General features: G+C 58.9%; 1 protein-coding gene across 1 annotated transcript in view; it reads left to right on the top strand.

The window, feature by feature from the left end:
• HSPG2 (heparan sulfate proteoglycan 2) overlaps window positions 1–16,029 on the top strand; it is a 97,478-nt gene that overhangs the window by 78,154 nt on the left and 3,295 nt on the right. Inside the window, exons 71-101 of the mRNA XM_054571692.1 lie at window positions 169–310; window positions 630–781; window positions 1,173–1,314; window positions 1,430–1,570; window positions 1,878–2,012; window positions 2,266–2,447; window positions 2,905–3,100; window positions 3,355–3,534; window positions 3,850–4,110; window positions 5,216–5,420; window positions 5,953–6,050; window positions 6,449–6,715; window positions 7,468–7,577; window positions 7,758–7,905; window positions 7,990–8,106; window positions 8,503–8,520; window positions 8,788–8,899; window positions 9,635–9,779; window positions 9,865–9,964; window positions 10,120–10,229; window positions 10,328–10,436; window positions 11,026–11,124; window positions 11,505–11,726; window positions 12,022–12,266; window positions 12,634–12,805; window positions 12,904–13,026; window positions 13,131–13,187; window positions 14,947–15,022; window positions 15,132–15,210; window positions 15,358–15,428; window positions 15,611–15,694. Of these exons, the coding sequence (XP_054427667.1) occupies window positions 169–310; window positions 630–781; window positions 1,173–1,314; window positions 1,430–1,570; window positions 1,878–2,012; window positions 2,266–2,447; window positions 2,905–3,100; window positions 3,355–3,534; window positions 3,850–4,110; window positions 5,216–5,420; window positions 5,953–6,050; window positions 6,449–6,715; window positions 7,468–7,577; window positions 7,758–7,905; window positions 7,990–8,106; window positions 8,503–8,520; window positions 8,788–8,899; window positions 9,635–9,779; window positions 9,865–9,964; window positions 10,120–10,229; window positions 10,328–10,436; window positions 11,026–11,124; window positions 11,505–11,726; window positions 12,022–12,266; window positions 12,634–12,805; window positions 12,904–13,026; window positions 13,131–13,187; window positions 14,947–15,022; window positions 15,132–15,210; window positions 15,358–15,428; window positions 15,611–15,694 (4,298 nt within the window). The remainder of the gene's footprint in view (window positions 1–168; window positions 311–629; window positions 782–1,172; window positions 1,315–1,429; window positions 1,571–1,877; window positions 2,013–2,265; window positions 2,448–2,904; window positions 3,101–3,354; window positions 3,535–3,849; window positions 4,111–5,215; window positions 5,421–5,952; window positions 6,051–6,448; window positions 6,716–7,467; window positions 7,578–7,757; window positions 7,906–7,989; window positions 8,107–8,502; window positions 8,521–8,787; window positions 8,900–9,634; window positions 9,780–9,864; window positions 9,965–10,119; window positions 10,230–10,327; window positions 10,437–11,025; window positions 11,125–11,504; window positions 11,727–12,021; window positions 12,267–12,633; window positions 12,806–12,903; window positions 13,027–13,130; window positions 13,188–14,946; window positions 15,023–15,131; window positions 15,211–15,357; window positions 15,429–15,610; window positions 15,695–16,029) is intronic.

The raw sequence follows: 16,029 nt of genomic DNA, 5'->3' as shown, positions 1-16,029 counted from the left end.
AGCACATTCCACAATGTCTGATGTCAAAGGGGTTGTCTCTGACAGGATGCAGCGCGCATAACTGTACATGACAGTCCTGGGTTACGGGTGCCAGAGGGCCGGGACACCTGAAGGCCTTGGCCGCTGGCCCCCGGCTCCCTCTCCTCACTCTCACCCCAACCTTGGCAGGTCCACGGCACCCTGCTGAGGCTGAACCAGGTGTCCCCTGCTGACTCTGGCGAGTACTCGTGTCAAGTGAGCAGCAGCTCGGGCACCCTGGAGGCTTCTGTCCTGGTCACAATTGAGGCCTCCAGCCCAGGCCCCATCCCTGGTGAGTGATGGGAGCCGTGGGCGGTGCTGGGGGGGCCTCCTGGCCTTGCTCCTCCCTGCTCTCCCAGCTGGGCCCTGGCTCTCAGCCCCACGAAGGTCCTCCTGCTGCTCCCCACGCACGGGGGTCCAGCTCTGGGCCTCACACAGCATCTTGGCCCCCACGGAATAGAGAGCCCCTTTAGGTCAGTGGTGCTGAGCCATGTCAGCGACTCTCGAGACACTGCACCTCAGGAGGCCCGATTGGCATTCACTGCCCCTACCTTAGATTTCCGCCTTCACCCGGGAGCCTCACCCCTCTCACCCACCCATTGTGCCCGCAGCCCCAGGACTGGCCCAGCCCATCTACATTGAGGCCCCCTCCTCCCACGTGGCTGAAGGGCAGACCCTGGACCTGAACTGTGTGGTTCCTGGGCAGGCCCATGCCCAGGTCACATGGTACAAGCGTGGGGGCAGCCTCCCCACCCAGCACCAGGTACAGGGGCAGGGTGGGTGGTTCCAGGCAGTCAGGGTTTGACCTGCCATGTCTTCTGCACCCCAAACCTCATGCAGACCCCGACTTGCTTGGGGATTCAGGGGAGAATATACCTTTGCAGGGGGGCGGGGGGAGTTCACCAGCCTGGGAGTTGAGACACCTGGTATTTCTCCTCGCTCTGCTGCTGAACTGTTTCCTGAGCCAGTTTCCCCCTCTGTGAAGAGGTTGGGTTGGACGTGTAGGATTCTGTAAATGAAGCTCATCTGCATCAGCTGGAGCCCTGAGCTGCCGAGCTCCAAGAGAGAACTCTTGGGCTCTGGCACAGCTAGGCCTGGGGGCGTGCCCTGTCCAAGCGCTTTGGCCTGATGCTGCCCCATGCTCACTCCGACAGACCCACGGCTCCCACCTACGGCTCCACCACCTCTCCCCTGCCGACTCCGGCGAGTACGTGTGCCGTGTAGCTGGCGGTGCAGGCCCTGAGCGGGAGGCCTCCTTCACAGTCACTGTCCCACCCAGTGCGGGCTCCTCCTACCGTGAGTGCGGCAGATGCCCCGGGCAGGGGAAGGAGGGGAGACTCTGGAGCTGAGGCAGGGGTTTGAGCCAACCCAGCCCTGCTGAGCCCAGCCCTCTGCACCCCTCCTCCCCCAGGCCTTAGTAGCCCTGTCATCTCCATCGACCCGCCCAGCAGCACCGTGCAGCAGGGCCAAGATGCCAGCTTCAAGTGCCTCATCCATGACGGGGCAGCCCCCATCAGCCTTGAGTGGAAGACTCGGAACCAAGAGCTGGAGGGTGAGCCGGGGGGGCGGGGGGGCTGGAGGCAGGTGTGAAAGCATAGTGGTCACTGCTGGGGGTGGGCAGGGGCTGAGGATAGCACCAACCTCACTGTGTGACCCTGGGTGTGGCTTTTCCCTGCTGGGGCCTCAGTGTCCCCATCTGGATGGTCAGGGGACTGGGCCCAGCATTCTGCAAGGACTCTCATCTGCCATCCCTGACCCTGTGAGCTAGACACCGAGGCTGGAGCAGTCAGGGGCATGGGGCAGAGGTACACCTACTGGCGGCACACCCTCACGGACCATCCCTCCCCCAATGCCCACAGACAACGTCCATATCAGCCCCAATGGCTCCATCATCACCATTGTTGGCGCTCGGCCCAGCAACCACGGCGTCTACCGCTGCGTGGCCTCCAATGTCTACGGCGTGGCCCAGAGTGTCGTGAGCCTCAGCGTACACGGTAAGGGACATCAACCACATGGGCTCTGCCTTCCTGTTTCCAGCCCTGATTCCAAGCCCAGAACCTCCAGGTTTAAGCCCTGCCTCTGCCACGGCCTCCCTCTTGGGCAGTCTTCCTCTCTGAACCTTGGTTTCCAAACTGGTGCGGTGGGGAGACGAGTACCCACCTGGGTGTTGCCGAGAAGGGGGCCGTGACAGTGAGTGTGACCAGCAGGGGCCTGTATATGTATCAGCTGCGTCATTCCTCTGCGCAGGGCCCCCTACGGTGTCTGTGCTCCCCGAGGGCCCTGTGCGTGTGAAAGTGGGAAAGGCCATCACCCTGGAATGTGTCAGTGCTGGGGAGCCCCGCTCCTCTGCTCGCTGGACGCGGATTGGCACCCCCACCAGCTTGGAGCAGCAGAGGTTTGGGGTCACGGACAGCCACACCATACTGCAGGTGAGGCCTGGCTTCCCCGGGCCAGAGTCAGGGCTGTTTTACCTCTGGGCCTGAGGCCCAGTCAGGGCCCATACTTGAGCAGGTGCTTGGAGGAAAGAATGTTGGATGGGCAGATGGGTGATGAATGGATGGAGAGAGAAAGGGAGGGACAGGGCACGTGGATGTGGGTAGATTGGCAGATGGGCAGGAAGAGGAAGGTGGAAGAAGGGAAGGAAGAAAGAAGAGATGGGTGGGTGGGTAGGGGTGGATGGGTGAGTATATGGATGAATAGGTGGGCTGTTTGATGGGTGAGTGGATGGTGGGCTAATGGAATAGCTTGAGTGTTAGCTCCCAAGCAGCCAGTCACCTAAAAACAAAAGGAAGGGCAGAGGAAAGAGGTAAAGCCAAGGTAGAGCTGGGGACTGATGCCAAGGTCCCCCTCAGCACCCACATAACCCGCTCTCTTGCTTTCTTCCAGATATCGTCAGCTAAACCGTCAGATGCGGGCACCTATGTGTGCCTAGCTCAGAATGCACTGGGCACAGCACAGAAGCGGGTAGAGGTGATTGTGGACACGGGCAACATGATTCCAGGGGCCCCACAGGTGCAGGTGGAAGAAGTGGAGTTGACTGTGGAAGCTGGACACACGGCCACCCTGCGCTGCTCAGCCACAGGTGTGGACAGGAGCTGCCGCGCAGGCAGGCAGAGCAGTGGTGCCCTGGGGCTTGAATTTTAGATACAAGAAATCTGAAGATGGTGTCATGCCTGGGAAGGGGGTTTTGCTGCTGTACCTCCCAGCGATGCTTGAGGTGCCCACTTAATGCCCCGCAGGAAGGGGCAAGATCACCCAGGCCCCTTCCTCACCACCCCTGCTCCCAGCTGGTCTCTGAGGCAGCCCAGCAACCTCCCCATCTTCTCCTCTCCACAGGCAGCCCCACGCCCACCATCCACTGGTCTAAGCTGCGCTCCCCACTGCCCTGGCAGCACAGGCTGGACGGGAACACACTGATCATCCCCCAGGTAGCCCAGCAGGACTCGGGCCAGTACATCTGCAATGCCACTAGCCCTATCGGACACGCTGAGGCCACCATCGTCCTGCATGTGGAGAGTAAGGCACTTATCTGCCCTCCTAGGGCCACTCTGTCTATACAACATGGAGGTCCGAGCACCCCCCCCCCGCCCCCCCCACCAGGTTACACTCCAGGCAGAAGTCCCAGAACCCCACTTGGATAGTCCCATGCACCTCGGGCCCCCAGAGCCTGCGCTAGCCGAAAACCCACTTTCCCTCCTGGGACCTTTGATTCCCTCATCCTCTGCCCTTGGGGCTCATTCACCATTCAGCTTCCTTGGTCCTTTGGCAAGTCTCCTACTCCCGTCCTGATCTCTGTTCCCCCCGCCGCCCCCCTCTGTCCCCTTTCCCCAGGCCCACCGTATGCCACCACAGTCCCAGAGCAAGCTTCGGTGAGGGCAGGGGAGACGGTGCAGCTCCAGTGCCTGGCTCATGGGACACCCCCGCTCACCTTCCAGTGGAGCCGCGTGGGTGGTAGCCTCCCTGGGAGGGTGACAGCCAGGAATGAGGTGCTCCACTTCGACTCTGTGGCCCCTGAGGACTCAGGCCGCTACCGCTGTCAGGTCACCAACAAGGTGGGCTTGGCTGAGGCCTTTGCCCTGGTGCTTGTTCAAGGTGAGTAACGTAGCTCAGGCTGGGCCGCAGGGGTCAGCTCTCCTCCAGGCCTCTACTCACCCAGCAACTGGCACCCAGGGACCCCCGCTTAGGGCGCAAAGACCTCCCTCCATTACACCACCCGGAAAGCCTTCCTTTTCCCCCCTGTTCCCCAAGGCTTGCAGCAGGCCTGTCCCCTCCAGGAAGACCCCCGTCACTGAGTTCTCAGCACCTCTAGCTCTCATGGCTGCATCCCTCCCTTGGCATTGACCTCACGCTGCCAAGGGCTGTTTACGTAAGCACTCCAGCCTCCTTCACCCGCCAGACTAAGGACGCTCCAGGCAGGGCCTGGGCCCAGTCACTTCAGCAGCCCCAGGCTTGTCCACCACAGGACCCAGACGGGGTGCAGTAAATGCTGGACAGTGATGACAATGAACGCGTGGCAGGGCGGCACCCGCCTCTGGCATTCCCAGGGTTTCAGTGGATCTCCAAAGAACCCAGCAGCTCCATGGCCTCCTCCATCAATTACACAAAGCTGAGCAAGGGGTATGGGGCCCCAAATTCTAGAGGTGGAAAAGCACGGAGCCCATTGGTCAAGAGCCTGGGCTACAAGAAGCCTGGGTTCAGTGCACAGCCCTGTCACTTGATAGTTGTAGGATGTGGCCAAGTCATCTCACACCTCAGTTTCTCCATCTGTCAAGTGAAGAGGACAGGCCAAGGGAGAGGACATAGGTGGAATTAGATACACACATGTAAAGCCCGTGGCACACAGTAGGCACTTAGTAAATGGAGATAATATGTATCTGCAGCCACCCTCCCGCCCATCCATCCCCTGCAGGAGGACACGTAGGTGCCTTCACCATGACCGTGGATCCTCTGATGTTAGACAAGGGCAGTGGAAACACAGAGCCCAGTGCCCCAAGGGCCCGTGTATGTGTTGACTGAACGACTGCATGAGTGAGCAAATGAATGATCGCCAGTGAAAAGTCCTTCTCTGGTCAGAGAAGCTACAAGGAGAACAACATTCCTTGAATATTAGGATGGGGGCTTCTTGGGTCCTGGGGAGGCGTCAGAGATCGGACACACACATGGACATCCACGCAGAACCTCGTACATGTCCCCGCAGGCCCCCCCGGCTCTCTCCCTGCCACCCCCATCCCAGGAGGATCCACACCCACTGTTCAGGTCACACCTCAGCTGGAGACCAAGAGCACAGGCGCTAGCGTGGAGTTCCACTGTGCCGTGCCTAATGACCAAGGCACCCAGCTCCGTTGGTTCAAGGAAGGGGGTCAGCTGCCTCCTGGCCACAGTGTGCAGGATGGGGTGCTCCGGTGAGTAGGGATGGGGGCAAGACTGAACTTGGGCACCGCAGCCCGAGGTATACGGTGGGGCTGTTAGAATGACCGCCCTCCGGCGCTCTGCATGAAGCAAGGTCCTTGGGCAAGTCCCTCCTCCTCTCTGAACCTCAGTGTTCTCAGCCGTACAGTGGGTTTTATGAGACCGAAATGAAGTTATCTGAAGCACTTAACACAGTGCTTAGCGCATGGAACGCCTTTAGTAAATAGTGGCCCATATTCGTCTTATTGTACAGAGGGAAGAGAACAGGCTCTGGGGCCAGACATACACATGTGATCCAGATTTCAGCCCTGCTCCTTGAACTTGTATCTTGAGCTCTAGACCATAAGGCGTTAGTCCAAAATGAGTGTGGTGACACCCACCCTGCTGCCAGCCTACCTGGCCCGCATGGTTACTGAGAAGCTAGAAGTTGGCTCCGTGGCATGGGATGGCTTTGAAATCCCATGCAATTGCAAAGCATTCTCATCAGTTGTTTTTATTCACTGATGACTTGTTTTCTCTTTACAGAATCCAGAACTTGGACCAGAGCTGCCAAGGGACATATGTTTGCCAGGCCCATGGGCCATGGGGACAGGCCCAGGCCAGTGCCCAGCTAGTTGTCCAAGGTAAGATGGTGGCTCAGGCCTCTGTTAAGGATAGGGGGCAGAGATGAGGAGCACAGGGACTGTGTTCTCCAGGAAGCACTTAGATTTGTATGAGTAAAGAGAATGATTTGATTGTGGCTTGCTTGTGTCTGGCATAGAGTAAGGGGGCTTGACAAATATTGCGAGAGAAGGAGGAAGGAGGGAGATGGGTGGATTGAGTGGGTGTTCAGACAGACCAGAGAATGACAGTGGATACACAGGTGAATAAAGGAGTAAACAAAAAAGCAAACAAGCGTGTTCATGAGTGAATGCACAAAAGAGTGAGTGAAAAAATGAGCGAATGCCCAGGGCTCCCCCGCTCACCTTCTCCCGGACCCTCAGGCCTGGCCTCATGCTGCCTTTGCCTCCTCCTCCCCCAGCCCTGCCCTCGGTGCTCATCAACATCCGCACCTCTGTGCAGACCGTGGTGGTCGGCCACGCTGTGGAGTTTGAGTGCCTGGCCCTGGGTGACCCCAAGCCTCAAGTGACATGGAGCAAAGTTGGAGGACGCATGCGGCCTGGGATCGTGCAGAACGGAGGCATTGTCAGGATTGCCCACGTGGAGATGGCTGACGCCGGACAGTACCGCTGCACTGCTACCAATGCCGCCGGCACCACCCAGTCCCATGTGCTGCTGCTTGTGCAAGGTGAAGGCCGACAGGGCCGCTGCGGGGGTCGGGTAGCGTGGCAGGGGCTCCTTGCGCTGCCGTCTCCTGCTTTCCTCTTCCTTTCCACTCTCTAGGGAGTTTTCAACTTTGTGTATTTAAGGGGCAGGTCTCATAGCTTGTGGTGGCAGCGGGGGATAAAAGTGAGTGTTCCTCCGGGGCAGACTGGAACTTGCAGGGAGAGGCTACACCAAGGGGCATCAGCAGGAAACGGGTGGGCAGTCCCTCCCTGCTGAAGCACCTGCTCTGACGAGGGAGACCTACCGCCCCGTCTGAGGGCAGGGACACGTAAACACCGAACAGACACGACAGAACCAAACAGGGCAGTGGATGCAGGACAGGCACAAATCCCTTCACATTGCTTTCTTCAAAGGCAATTTTTCACCCCAAACCCTATGGCTTGCCCCTTAACTTCCCGACCCACACTGCCCTAGTGCCCACTTCGCAGGTCCCCAAAGGGCTGCACTGTTTTCTGCCTGGGCACCTTGAAGAGTCTTGGGCTGTGTAGTCAAATGGACCCGTCCCTGAGCCCAGACTTTGCCCTGTTCCACCTTCGTAACCAGGAACCAATGTCTACTTTTCCCTCTAGGCCACAGTTTCCTCATCTGTGAAATGGGGGCATGCTGTCTCCCTTCACGAGATCATGTGAAGATTAAACAAGTCAGGGCATAGGCTGGGCTCACAAATGGTGCCTGTCACCAGGTTGACGACCTCGGTCTCTTCCCCCCTCCTAGCCTTGCCCCAGATCTCAACGCCCCCGGAGGTCCGTGTGCCTGCTGGTTCTGCAGCTGTCTTCCCCTGCATGGCCTCTGGCTACCCCACTCCTGACATCACCTGGAGCAAGGTAAGTGCCTGGCAGGGGACCAGTGGGCACACCTGAGGGTCAGGGACCAGTCTCCACCATCTCAGTGCCCCTACGGCCTAGACCAGGCTTGGCACGGAGCGCTGAGGGTTTGAGAGTGGACCCGAGGCCGACATGGGAGACAGGCCAAGGCCAGGGTCCAAAGTGTGGGTGTGTTTGCAGCTGGATGGGAATCTGCCACCTGACAGCCGTGTGGAGAACAACATGCTGCTGCTGCCCTCGGTCCGACCCCAGGACGCAGGCACCTATGTCTGCACTGCCACTAACCGTCAGGGCAAGGTCAAAGCTTTCGCCAACCTGCAGGTGCCAGGTAAGACAATACCCTCAACCCCCAGGGTTGGCAATGGCCTGCCCACTGCCCGGCGAGCATCGTCTCTATGTTCTCTCCCAACAGAGCGGGTGGTGCCCTACTTCACGCAGACCCCCCACTCCTTCCTGCCGCTGCCCACCATCAAGGATGCCTACAGGAAGTTCGAGATCAAGATCACCTTCCGGCCTGACTCTGCTGACGGTGAGCAGGAGAGAAGCTGATGTGGGGGCCGGGGATAGGGAGTCTCCTGGTGTGACTGCCTTCATGGTATGAGCCCTGGAAGCCCCCAGTCCTCCTCATCTCCCTCAGCCCTCCCTGTCCCGGAGCCCCCAGGCCTGCCGGGCGGCCCTGCTGGGCCCTCTCTCATGCCTCCTCTCTTTTCCATCCCTGCCTCTGTGACATCTGCCATCTGAGCCTCCCCGTAGTCCCTCTGCCATTGGTGCATCAACACCCAGTCCTCCTGTCCCATCTTCCTAGACTTGCCTCTGCTCCTTCTTCCCTCCTCCTTCTCCCATCTCTCACCCTTTCGTTCCCTCTCTCTCTCTCTCTCATCTGTCTCCTCCCACCTCTTGCGGGTCTCTGACTTTCACTGTCCAGGCCTCCTTCTCTACTCAGGTGAGTGTCTGCCTCCATCACCTCATTCAGGTAGACCGTACAGTGTGAGCGAAGCAAATTCCGTTTCTCTCTGGGAGCTCTCGGCAAGGCCTTCTATGTAGGGCACCATCCTGGGGTAGCGGGAAGGCTCTGGCCATGTGGGATGTGCCAGAGGGAGGGGCAGCTGTCAGAGTGGAGGGCTCACAAGCTTGGGTGGCTTATTCTTGGGCAGGGCAGACAGGGAGCCCGTGGTTGGCAGGGAGGCCCTTACGCAGCTGTGTCCACCAGGGATGCTGCTGTACAATGGGCAGAAGCGGATCCCAGGCAGCCGCACCAACCTGGCCAACAGGCTGCCCGACTTCATCTCCTTCGGCCTCGTGGGCGGAAGGCCCGAGTTCCGGTGAGATCCTCGCCCTCCACGTTTACAGGGGCCCAGGGATCGGGGGACTAGACTTCAGGGCTTTAGTCAGATACACAGCACCCTGGGCTGAGAGGTACATGGAGGTTCTGGAGGACGTCGATGTGGCCGTTGCCCTCGGTGCCCCTCAGTCCGCTGGAGTAGGCACAGTGGGCCAGCCAGGTGGAGGAGGCAGCAGCCTGAGACTTGCACAGAAACACTCAGCGATGCTAAGTGTGTCCTTAGGAGGTGGGCCATGGGATGGCTGCAGTCCAGGATTCATGCAGTCATTGAACAGTTATTTGCTGAATGTCTGCCATGTGCCAGGCACTGATAACAGGGATAAACAAAACAGATCAAGTTCCAGCCCTGGTGGGAGTGTACGTCTAGCTGAGGAAGGCCAGCATAAACACAGACGGAAGGAAACAGGTGACCTCAGACGAAGCAGTTCCCAGAGGAACCACGAGGCTGCAGGCCCTGGAACCAGGGGCAGTTAGAACCGGGGGCTGCTCTGGATAAGCTCCCAGGGCAGGGGTGCGGGGAGAAGAGAAGAGCTAGGGAAGGCGCAGGGATGGGGCAAGCTGGGGGATGGGTTGCGAGGACAAGGCAGGAACAGGAATTGGAGCGGGATTGTGGGGAATGGTGACGTCACCTTTGCCCAGGCTGGGCCCCTTGCCTAGGCCTTCTTACAAATCAGACAGCTGCTCTCTCCTGCCCTGGCTCTGCCCCACGGAGCAGGTTTGATGCAGGCTCAGGCATGGCCACCATCCGCCACCCCACGCCACTGGCACTGGGCCAGTTCCACACCGTGACCCTGCTGCGCAGCCTCACTCAGGGCTCCCTGATTGTGGGCAGCCTGGCCCCAGTCAATGGGACCTCCCAGGTGAGACCCAGCCCAGCCCCCCTTCCTAGCCCCTGTCCCACCTCCACCCAGCCTGTCTGCCACTTCTGACCTTTCCACTCCCCAGGGCAAGTTCCAGGGCCTCGACCTCAATGAGGAGCTCTACCTGGGCGGCTACCCTGACTACAGCGTCATCCCCAAAGCGGGGCAGAGCAGCGGCTTCATAGGTGAGGCCCCTCCCCATCTCCAGCCCCGGACAAGCCTTACCTGGCTGCCTGGCAGAGCCCATGGGAGCCTGGGAGGGCCCTGCAGGGCACGGCTGGCACTGGGCCAGCCTCCCAGCACCCCCACCTTCACTCATCTGCCTGCCCCCCTCCCCCAGGCTGTGTTCGGGAACTACGAATCCAGGGTGAGGAGATCGTCTTCCACGACCTCAACCTCACAGCGCATGGCATCTCCCACTGCCCCACCTGTCGGGACCAGCCTTGTCAGGTAACCCCATGCCTCACATGCCACCTGTGTCCGGGCCCTGTGGGGAGTGGGGGAGGGCCAGAGTGTTCTCGGCCTGACCTCTGGGGGCCGCCTTACAGAACGGGGGCTGGTGCCAGGACTCGGAGACTAGCAGCTACGTGTGCATCTGCCAAGCTGGCTTCACTGGAAGCCGCTGTGAGCACTCCCAGGCCCTACACTGCCACCCAGGTGCGTGTTGGATCCTCCTGATCACTGTTACCCCTGGGTACTTGCCTGTGCCCCTTCACGTCCACCCCAACTGCTAACTGTACTTACCGCACGCTGTCACTCTTAGCCCAGTACTAACCAGTCCCCCTAGATACGGACTTTCATCTCTGCCCCCCTAAACTCACTCTGCCTCCCGTCTCTGCTACCCAAAAACTTACCTGCCACTGATGCCCGGGCACTCAGCCCCCTTGGTGTCACCCAGGTGCTCACCTGCCCACTCTCAGTGCCACGCAGGTAACTACCACCTTCCTCTATTACCGCGGCACTCGCCCCATTACCTGCCACCCAGGCACTCACCACCCCCCTTCTGTTGTCCAGGCACAGTCTTTCACGAACCCTGCAGACAACAGGATCCCTCATTTACTGCCTCTGCCCTTCCCTGCCCAGCTCCTCTGGCCCCACCCTGGCTCTAGTCCGCTCCCCCGCCTCGGTCTGGCCAAACCCTCGAAAACCGAGGCCCTGGGGGACAATAGGTAGGGCTTTGGCGTCAGGACCCCCACCCCCTCTTGGGTCACCTCAATGTCCTCCCCGTGGCCTGTGTGTCCCCCAGAGGCCTGTGGGCCCGATGCTACCTGTGTGAACCGGCCCGACGGCCGAGGCTACACCTGCCGCTGCCACCTGGGCCGCTCGGGGACGAGGTGTGAGGAAGGTGAGTGCAGCCTGTGAGGGGGAGCTCCCCAGGGATCCCAGTAGGAATGGGGGGAAGCTGGGCAGGGGCCCTCTGAGGCCATGATGGGCCCTAGATGGTGCAATTAGCCTCGAAGTCACCGGCCAAGCTTCTGGCCAGTCTGGGTCCCTTACATGAGAGCCCCCAAAAGGGATGCCCATCTTATTGGAGATCCTTCCAGCCTGGTCTGCAGTGCCGGGTGGGCCAGGAGTCCCTCTGCAGCCACAGCTGTTTCCCAGCTGACCTTAAGCCTCTGGGATAAGAGAGTGAGGTGGGCAGGGGTCCCAGAGTAAGGCTGTCGCTGGACCCCTCCTGGGACTCTGGTGTCCCCACGGCCTCTGGCTGAGCTGTGGCTGCTGCAGGTGTGACCGTGACCACCCCCTCCATGTCGGGTACTGGCTCCTTCCTGGTGTTGCCCGCCCTCACCAACACACACCACGAGCTACGCCTGGACATTGAGTTCAAGCCGCTGGCACCCGATGGAATCCTGCTGTTCAGCGGAGGGAAGAGGGAGCCTGTGGAAGACTTCGTGTCCTTGGCGATAGTTGGTGGCCACCTGGAGTTCCGCTATGAGCTGGGGTCAGGTGAGCACTGGACACCAAGTGCAGACGGGCTCTAGGTGCCAAGCTTTGTGCCCCCCTTGGCTGTCTATGCCGTGAGGAGGCCCAGAGGAATGAATTCAGAAGTCAGACCAGTTGAAGTCCCCTGCTCCTTCGTGTTTCTTCTCTGTGTGTGTGACTTCAGTCAAGTCCCTAAACCTCTCTCAGGTTCCTCGTGGACACCAGACTAGAGGAAGTTCCTATCTACTCAAGTCCCTGCATGGGGTGGGGCGGAGCAGGGGGTCGTCCGTGTGCCCACCCTCCCTGGCATCCTCCCTAGGGCTGGCCGTTCTGCGGAGCACAGAGCCTCTGGCCCTGGGCCGCTGGCACCGTGTGTCTGCCGAGCGCCTCAACAAGGACGGCAGCCTGCGCGTGGATGGCGGACGCCCTGTGCTGCGCTCCTCGCCAGGCAAGAGCCAAGGCCTCAACCTACACACCCTCCTCTACCTCGGTGGCGTGGAGCCCTCCGTGCAGCTGTCCCCGGCCACCAACATTAGCACTCATTTCCGGGGCTGCATAGGCGAGGTGAGGAGCAGTTTGCGGAGGACAGGTCGGAGGGGAGGGGGCGAAGACCAGGCCCCCCACCTACAGCTCACTGAAGGCTCTTGGGACCAGAAACTTCACCTTCAAGTCTCAGTGTCTTCCTCTGTAAAATGGGATCATTGCACCTAACTTGAAGGGTTGTGCTGAGGGTTGACGGCACTGATGGAGTTGGTGGCGCACAGTAGGCAGGCTTTCTTGTTCCTTCCCCCTCCTCCCCCAGAGTCCCATGTTACCACTCAAGTTCCAACGTGGGTTCCCAGCTACCTCTGCTACATTCCTGTCTCTGCTGGTCCAGCGAAGCCCCTGCCCCCTGTGTCCCTTCAGTTCTTCAGTGTGCCTATGCCCACAGGTGTCAGTGAATGGGAAGCGGCTAGACCTCACCTACAGCTTCCTGGGCAGTCGGGGCGTCGGGCAGTGCTATGACAGCTCCCCGTGTGAGGGCCAGCCTTGCCAGAACGGCGCCACATGCTTTCCTGCTGGCGAGTATGAGTTTCAGTGCCTGTGTCGAGACGGCTTCAAAGGTGTGTGTGAGGCTGCCCGGGTGCTGGGAGGGGACGGGGCGCAGGGCGGTCAGCAGCAACTCCGGCCCTTGCCTGCTCACCTCCGCCACGACCCGCAGGAGACCTCTGTGAGCATGAGGAGAACCCCTGTCGGCTCCAGGAGCCCTGTCTGCATGGGGGCACCTGCCAGGGCACCCGCTGCCTCTGTCCCCCCGGCTTCTCTGGCCCACGCTGCCAGCAAGGTGACTGCCCTGGCTTCTCTCCACCTCCTTTTCGGGGCCCTGGGGCTGGAAGGAGTACCCCTGGCTGTCTGTGCCCACTGACTGGACCCTGCCTTTCTCCATAGGCTCTGGACATGGCACGGCAGAGTCCGATTGGCATCTCGAAGGCAGCGGGGGCAACGGTGCGTATTTGCTGTGGCCAGCCAGAGGAGCTGAGCGGGCTTGTCTCCTCCCCGGCGGCGCGTCTGTCAGCCGCCTTGTCCAGTTACCCCGCGCCCTTAATCCTGGCCTCTAAGCGGAACAGGCCCATGTGAGAGGCTCCTGGGGCACTTATAGACAGAATAATGAAGAGCAAAGCCACGCAGAGCTGGGCCCTACTGTACACTTACTGGCTAGGTGACCTCGGGCAGGCCTTTGTACCACTCTGATCTCGGTTTCTTCCTCTGCATTCATGCAATCTGTCAACATGCATCTATTGTGTGGCCATCCTTGTCCCCGGGGCAGTGAATATAAGAGGAATAAGACAGGACCTTCTTTCTCATGGATTCCAGAATCTATTTAAAAGCAATGATAATAATTAAAAAAATGAATGTTCATTGATCATTCACAGGCACTGTGCTGTTTTATAGATATTATCTTCTTCTTTATCACAAATGTAATAGGAGAGCTAGTGGTATAGTGGGTAAGAGCATGGACTCCCAAGCCAGCCTGCCTGGCTTCAAATCCTAGCCCTGACACTTGGTTGCTGTGTGACTTTGAGTGAGTCACTTAACCTCTCTGTGCTTCAATTTCTTTATGCATACAATGGAGAGAAGGAACATCCTTCCACAAGGCTTTGGATAAAATTTTGTGTAGCAGTAAAATGATTTAATATGTTTAAAATGCTTAGAACAATTTCTGGTCCAGAGTGGGTATATCATGTTAGTTTTTGTTAATATTATATGTAAGTCATAGAATTATTATAAGGATCCAGTTAAATGAAGTGGTATTTATAGGTGGACGTGAAACTCCTTGCACAATGATTAGCACCTCATTTGGTAGAAGGTAGCAAAGTATCTTTGACTATTGTAGCGGCCAGGGCCACAGGGGCCTGCGTCAGCCTCTGGGATGGGTCTGAGCAGGTAGGGCTGGGGATGTTGGGGTCACACACAATATGGACATTGGAGCCAAAAGGCCCAGGTTGCCATCCAGGCTTCCCAGTTCCTGGGCAAGTTACTCACCCTCCCCTCCCCCAATACTATCTTCCCATCTGGGAGATGGAAGGAACACAAATGTTCTGAACCTTTCAGGTGCCATGGACTTAGGTGACCAACTGTCCCATTTTCCTCAGGGCTAAGGGTTTTTTTTTGGGATATGGGACTTGCAAAGCTAAAGCCCGGACAAGGACTTAGCAAATAGGAGTGGTTGCTCACCCTACCTAGACCTATTGATTGTGTTTAAAAAAAAAAAAAAAATGCATAGGAAACCAATTATACTGAAATAAGATTACCAAAATATTTTAAATTTTCTCACTTGTAACCTATGCACTTCTTTATCAACACATTAAGTAACAAGATCTAGTGCTGGTCCTAATAGCTAACACAATGCCAATAAGTGTAAACAACGTTTTGAGATATTTTCACCTACTGTAACTCATACAGGAAATCTTTTAGTGAGAAAATCACAGGTCCTCCTGCTACTCCTTTAGTTTGTTGCCTACATGCATAATGAAAGGAACTGCTAAATTTTAGCGAGATGTGAGCGAACATAGAGTTGTAACGTTTTCCTGTCCAAGTTCACAGGCCCCTGAATTCCATCCACAGCCCCTTGGGTCTTCTGGGGCTACAGATTCAGGGCCCCCTGGATGTACATGTCGGGGTGGAGGTGGGGTCGGGGAGCCGATGCCAGGTGGATACTCCGACCAGGTGAGCAGCTGGCTCATATCCCCCGTTTCTCCCACAGATGCCCCCGGACAGTATGGAGCCTATTTCCACGATGATGGCTTCCTAGCCCTCCCCGGACACTTCTTCACCAGGAGGTGAGATGGGTGTCGGCAGAGCCTGGGGCCGGGAAGGGAAGAGGCTGCAGGGAGGAGAATGGGAATCTGGGACTTCTGACCCCTCACCTGCTGCCCACTGTGCCCCCAGCTTGCCTGAGGTGCCTGAGACCATCCAGCTGGAAGTTCGGACCCGCACAGCCAGTGGCCTCCTGCTCTGGCAGGGCATGGTGAGTGTGGGCATCTGGCCCAGGGTCTTAGTGTTCCTGGCCCTCTGGGGGCCAGGGCAGCGGGGAAGAAAAAGGCAGAGGCCGGAGCCAGCAGGGGCCTAGGCTCTCCAGGCTGGGGGACCCCAGAGACCCTGTGCTTCCCTGCAGGAGATGGGAAAGACCAGCCAAGGGAAGGACTTCATCAGTCTCGGGCTTCAGGATGGGCACCTTGTCTTCAGGTGGGTCCTCTCCCTTCCCTGGGCCCCTCCACCCCCTCAGTGGCTTCCTCTCTGGTCAGCCCCATGGCTCCTCCCACAAGAAGCTGCAGCTCCCAGTGTCCCAGCGATGCACTGCCTCTACCCCCCACACCCTGCCCCTGTCCTGCCCCACCTCACGCCTGCCTGGGCCTGTGTGCCTGCAGCTACCAGCTGGGCAGTGGGGAGGCCCGCCTGGTCTCTGAGGATCCCATCAACGACGGCGAGTGGCATCGGGTGACGGCGCTGCGGTAAGGGAGCCCCCCGGGGCCCTAGGGCGAGGAGCCCCACTTGGGAGGCAGGCTTTGGGCTCTGGGGAGACAGCTTGAAGCTGGGGTCAGGGAGCGCCAAGCACAGGCTTCCAGAGCAGGGCAGAACTCCGTGGTGGTGGGCGGACAAGCTCCCTATGGGTCGATGAAAGCGGGGAGGGTGCTGGGAAGCTGTGTAGGGGGTGCCGATCTCTCTCATCCAGTGGGGAAGGCAGGACTTTGGGAGCAGACTCCTCTGGAGTCTTGTGGAAAAGGGAGGGGACTCTCCTTGGGTCAGAGAGCACAGGGAACTGGTAATGTAGGGCCTGACCCAGTTC

Source organism: Pteronotus mesoamericanus, unplaced genomic scaffold, assembly GCF_021234165.1.
Source record: "Pteronotus mesoamericanus isolate MK-2021 breed Mesoamerican mustached bat unplaced genomic scaffold, CSHL_Meso_final contig_221, whole genome shotgun sequence".
NCBI lineage: Eukaryota > Metazoa > Chordata > Mammalia > Chiroptera > Mormoopidae > Pteronotus > Pteronotus mesoamericanus.
Note: the sequence above shows the minus strand (reverse complement) of the source record. Positions and strands in the feature narration are given on the sequence as shown.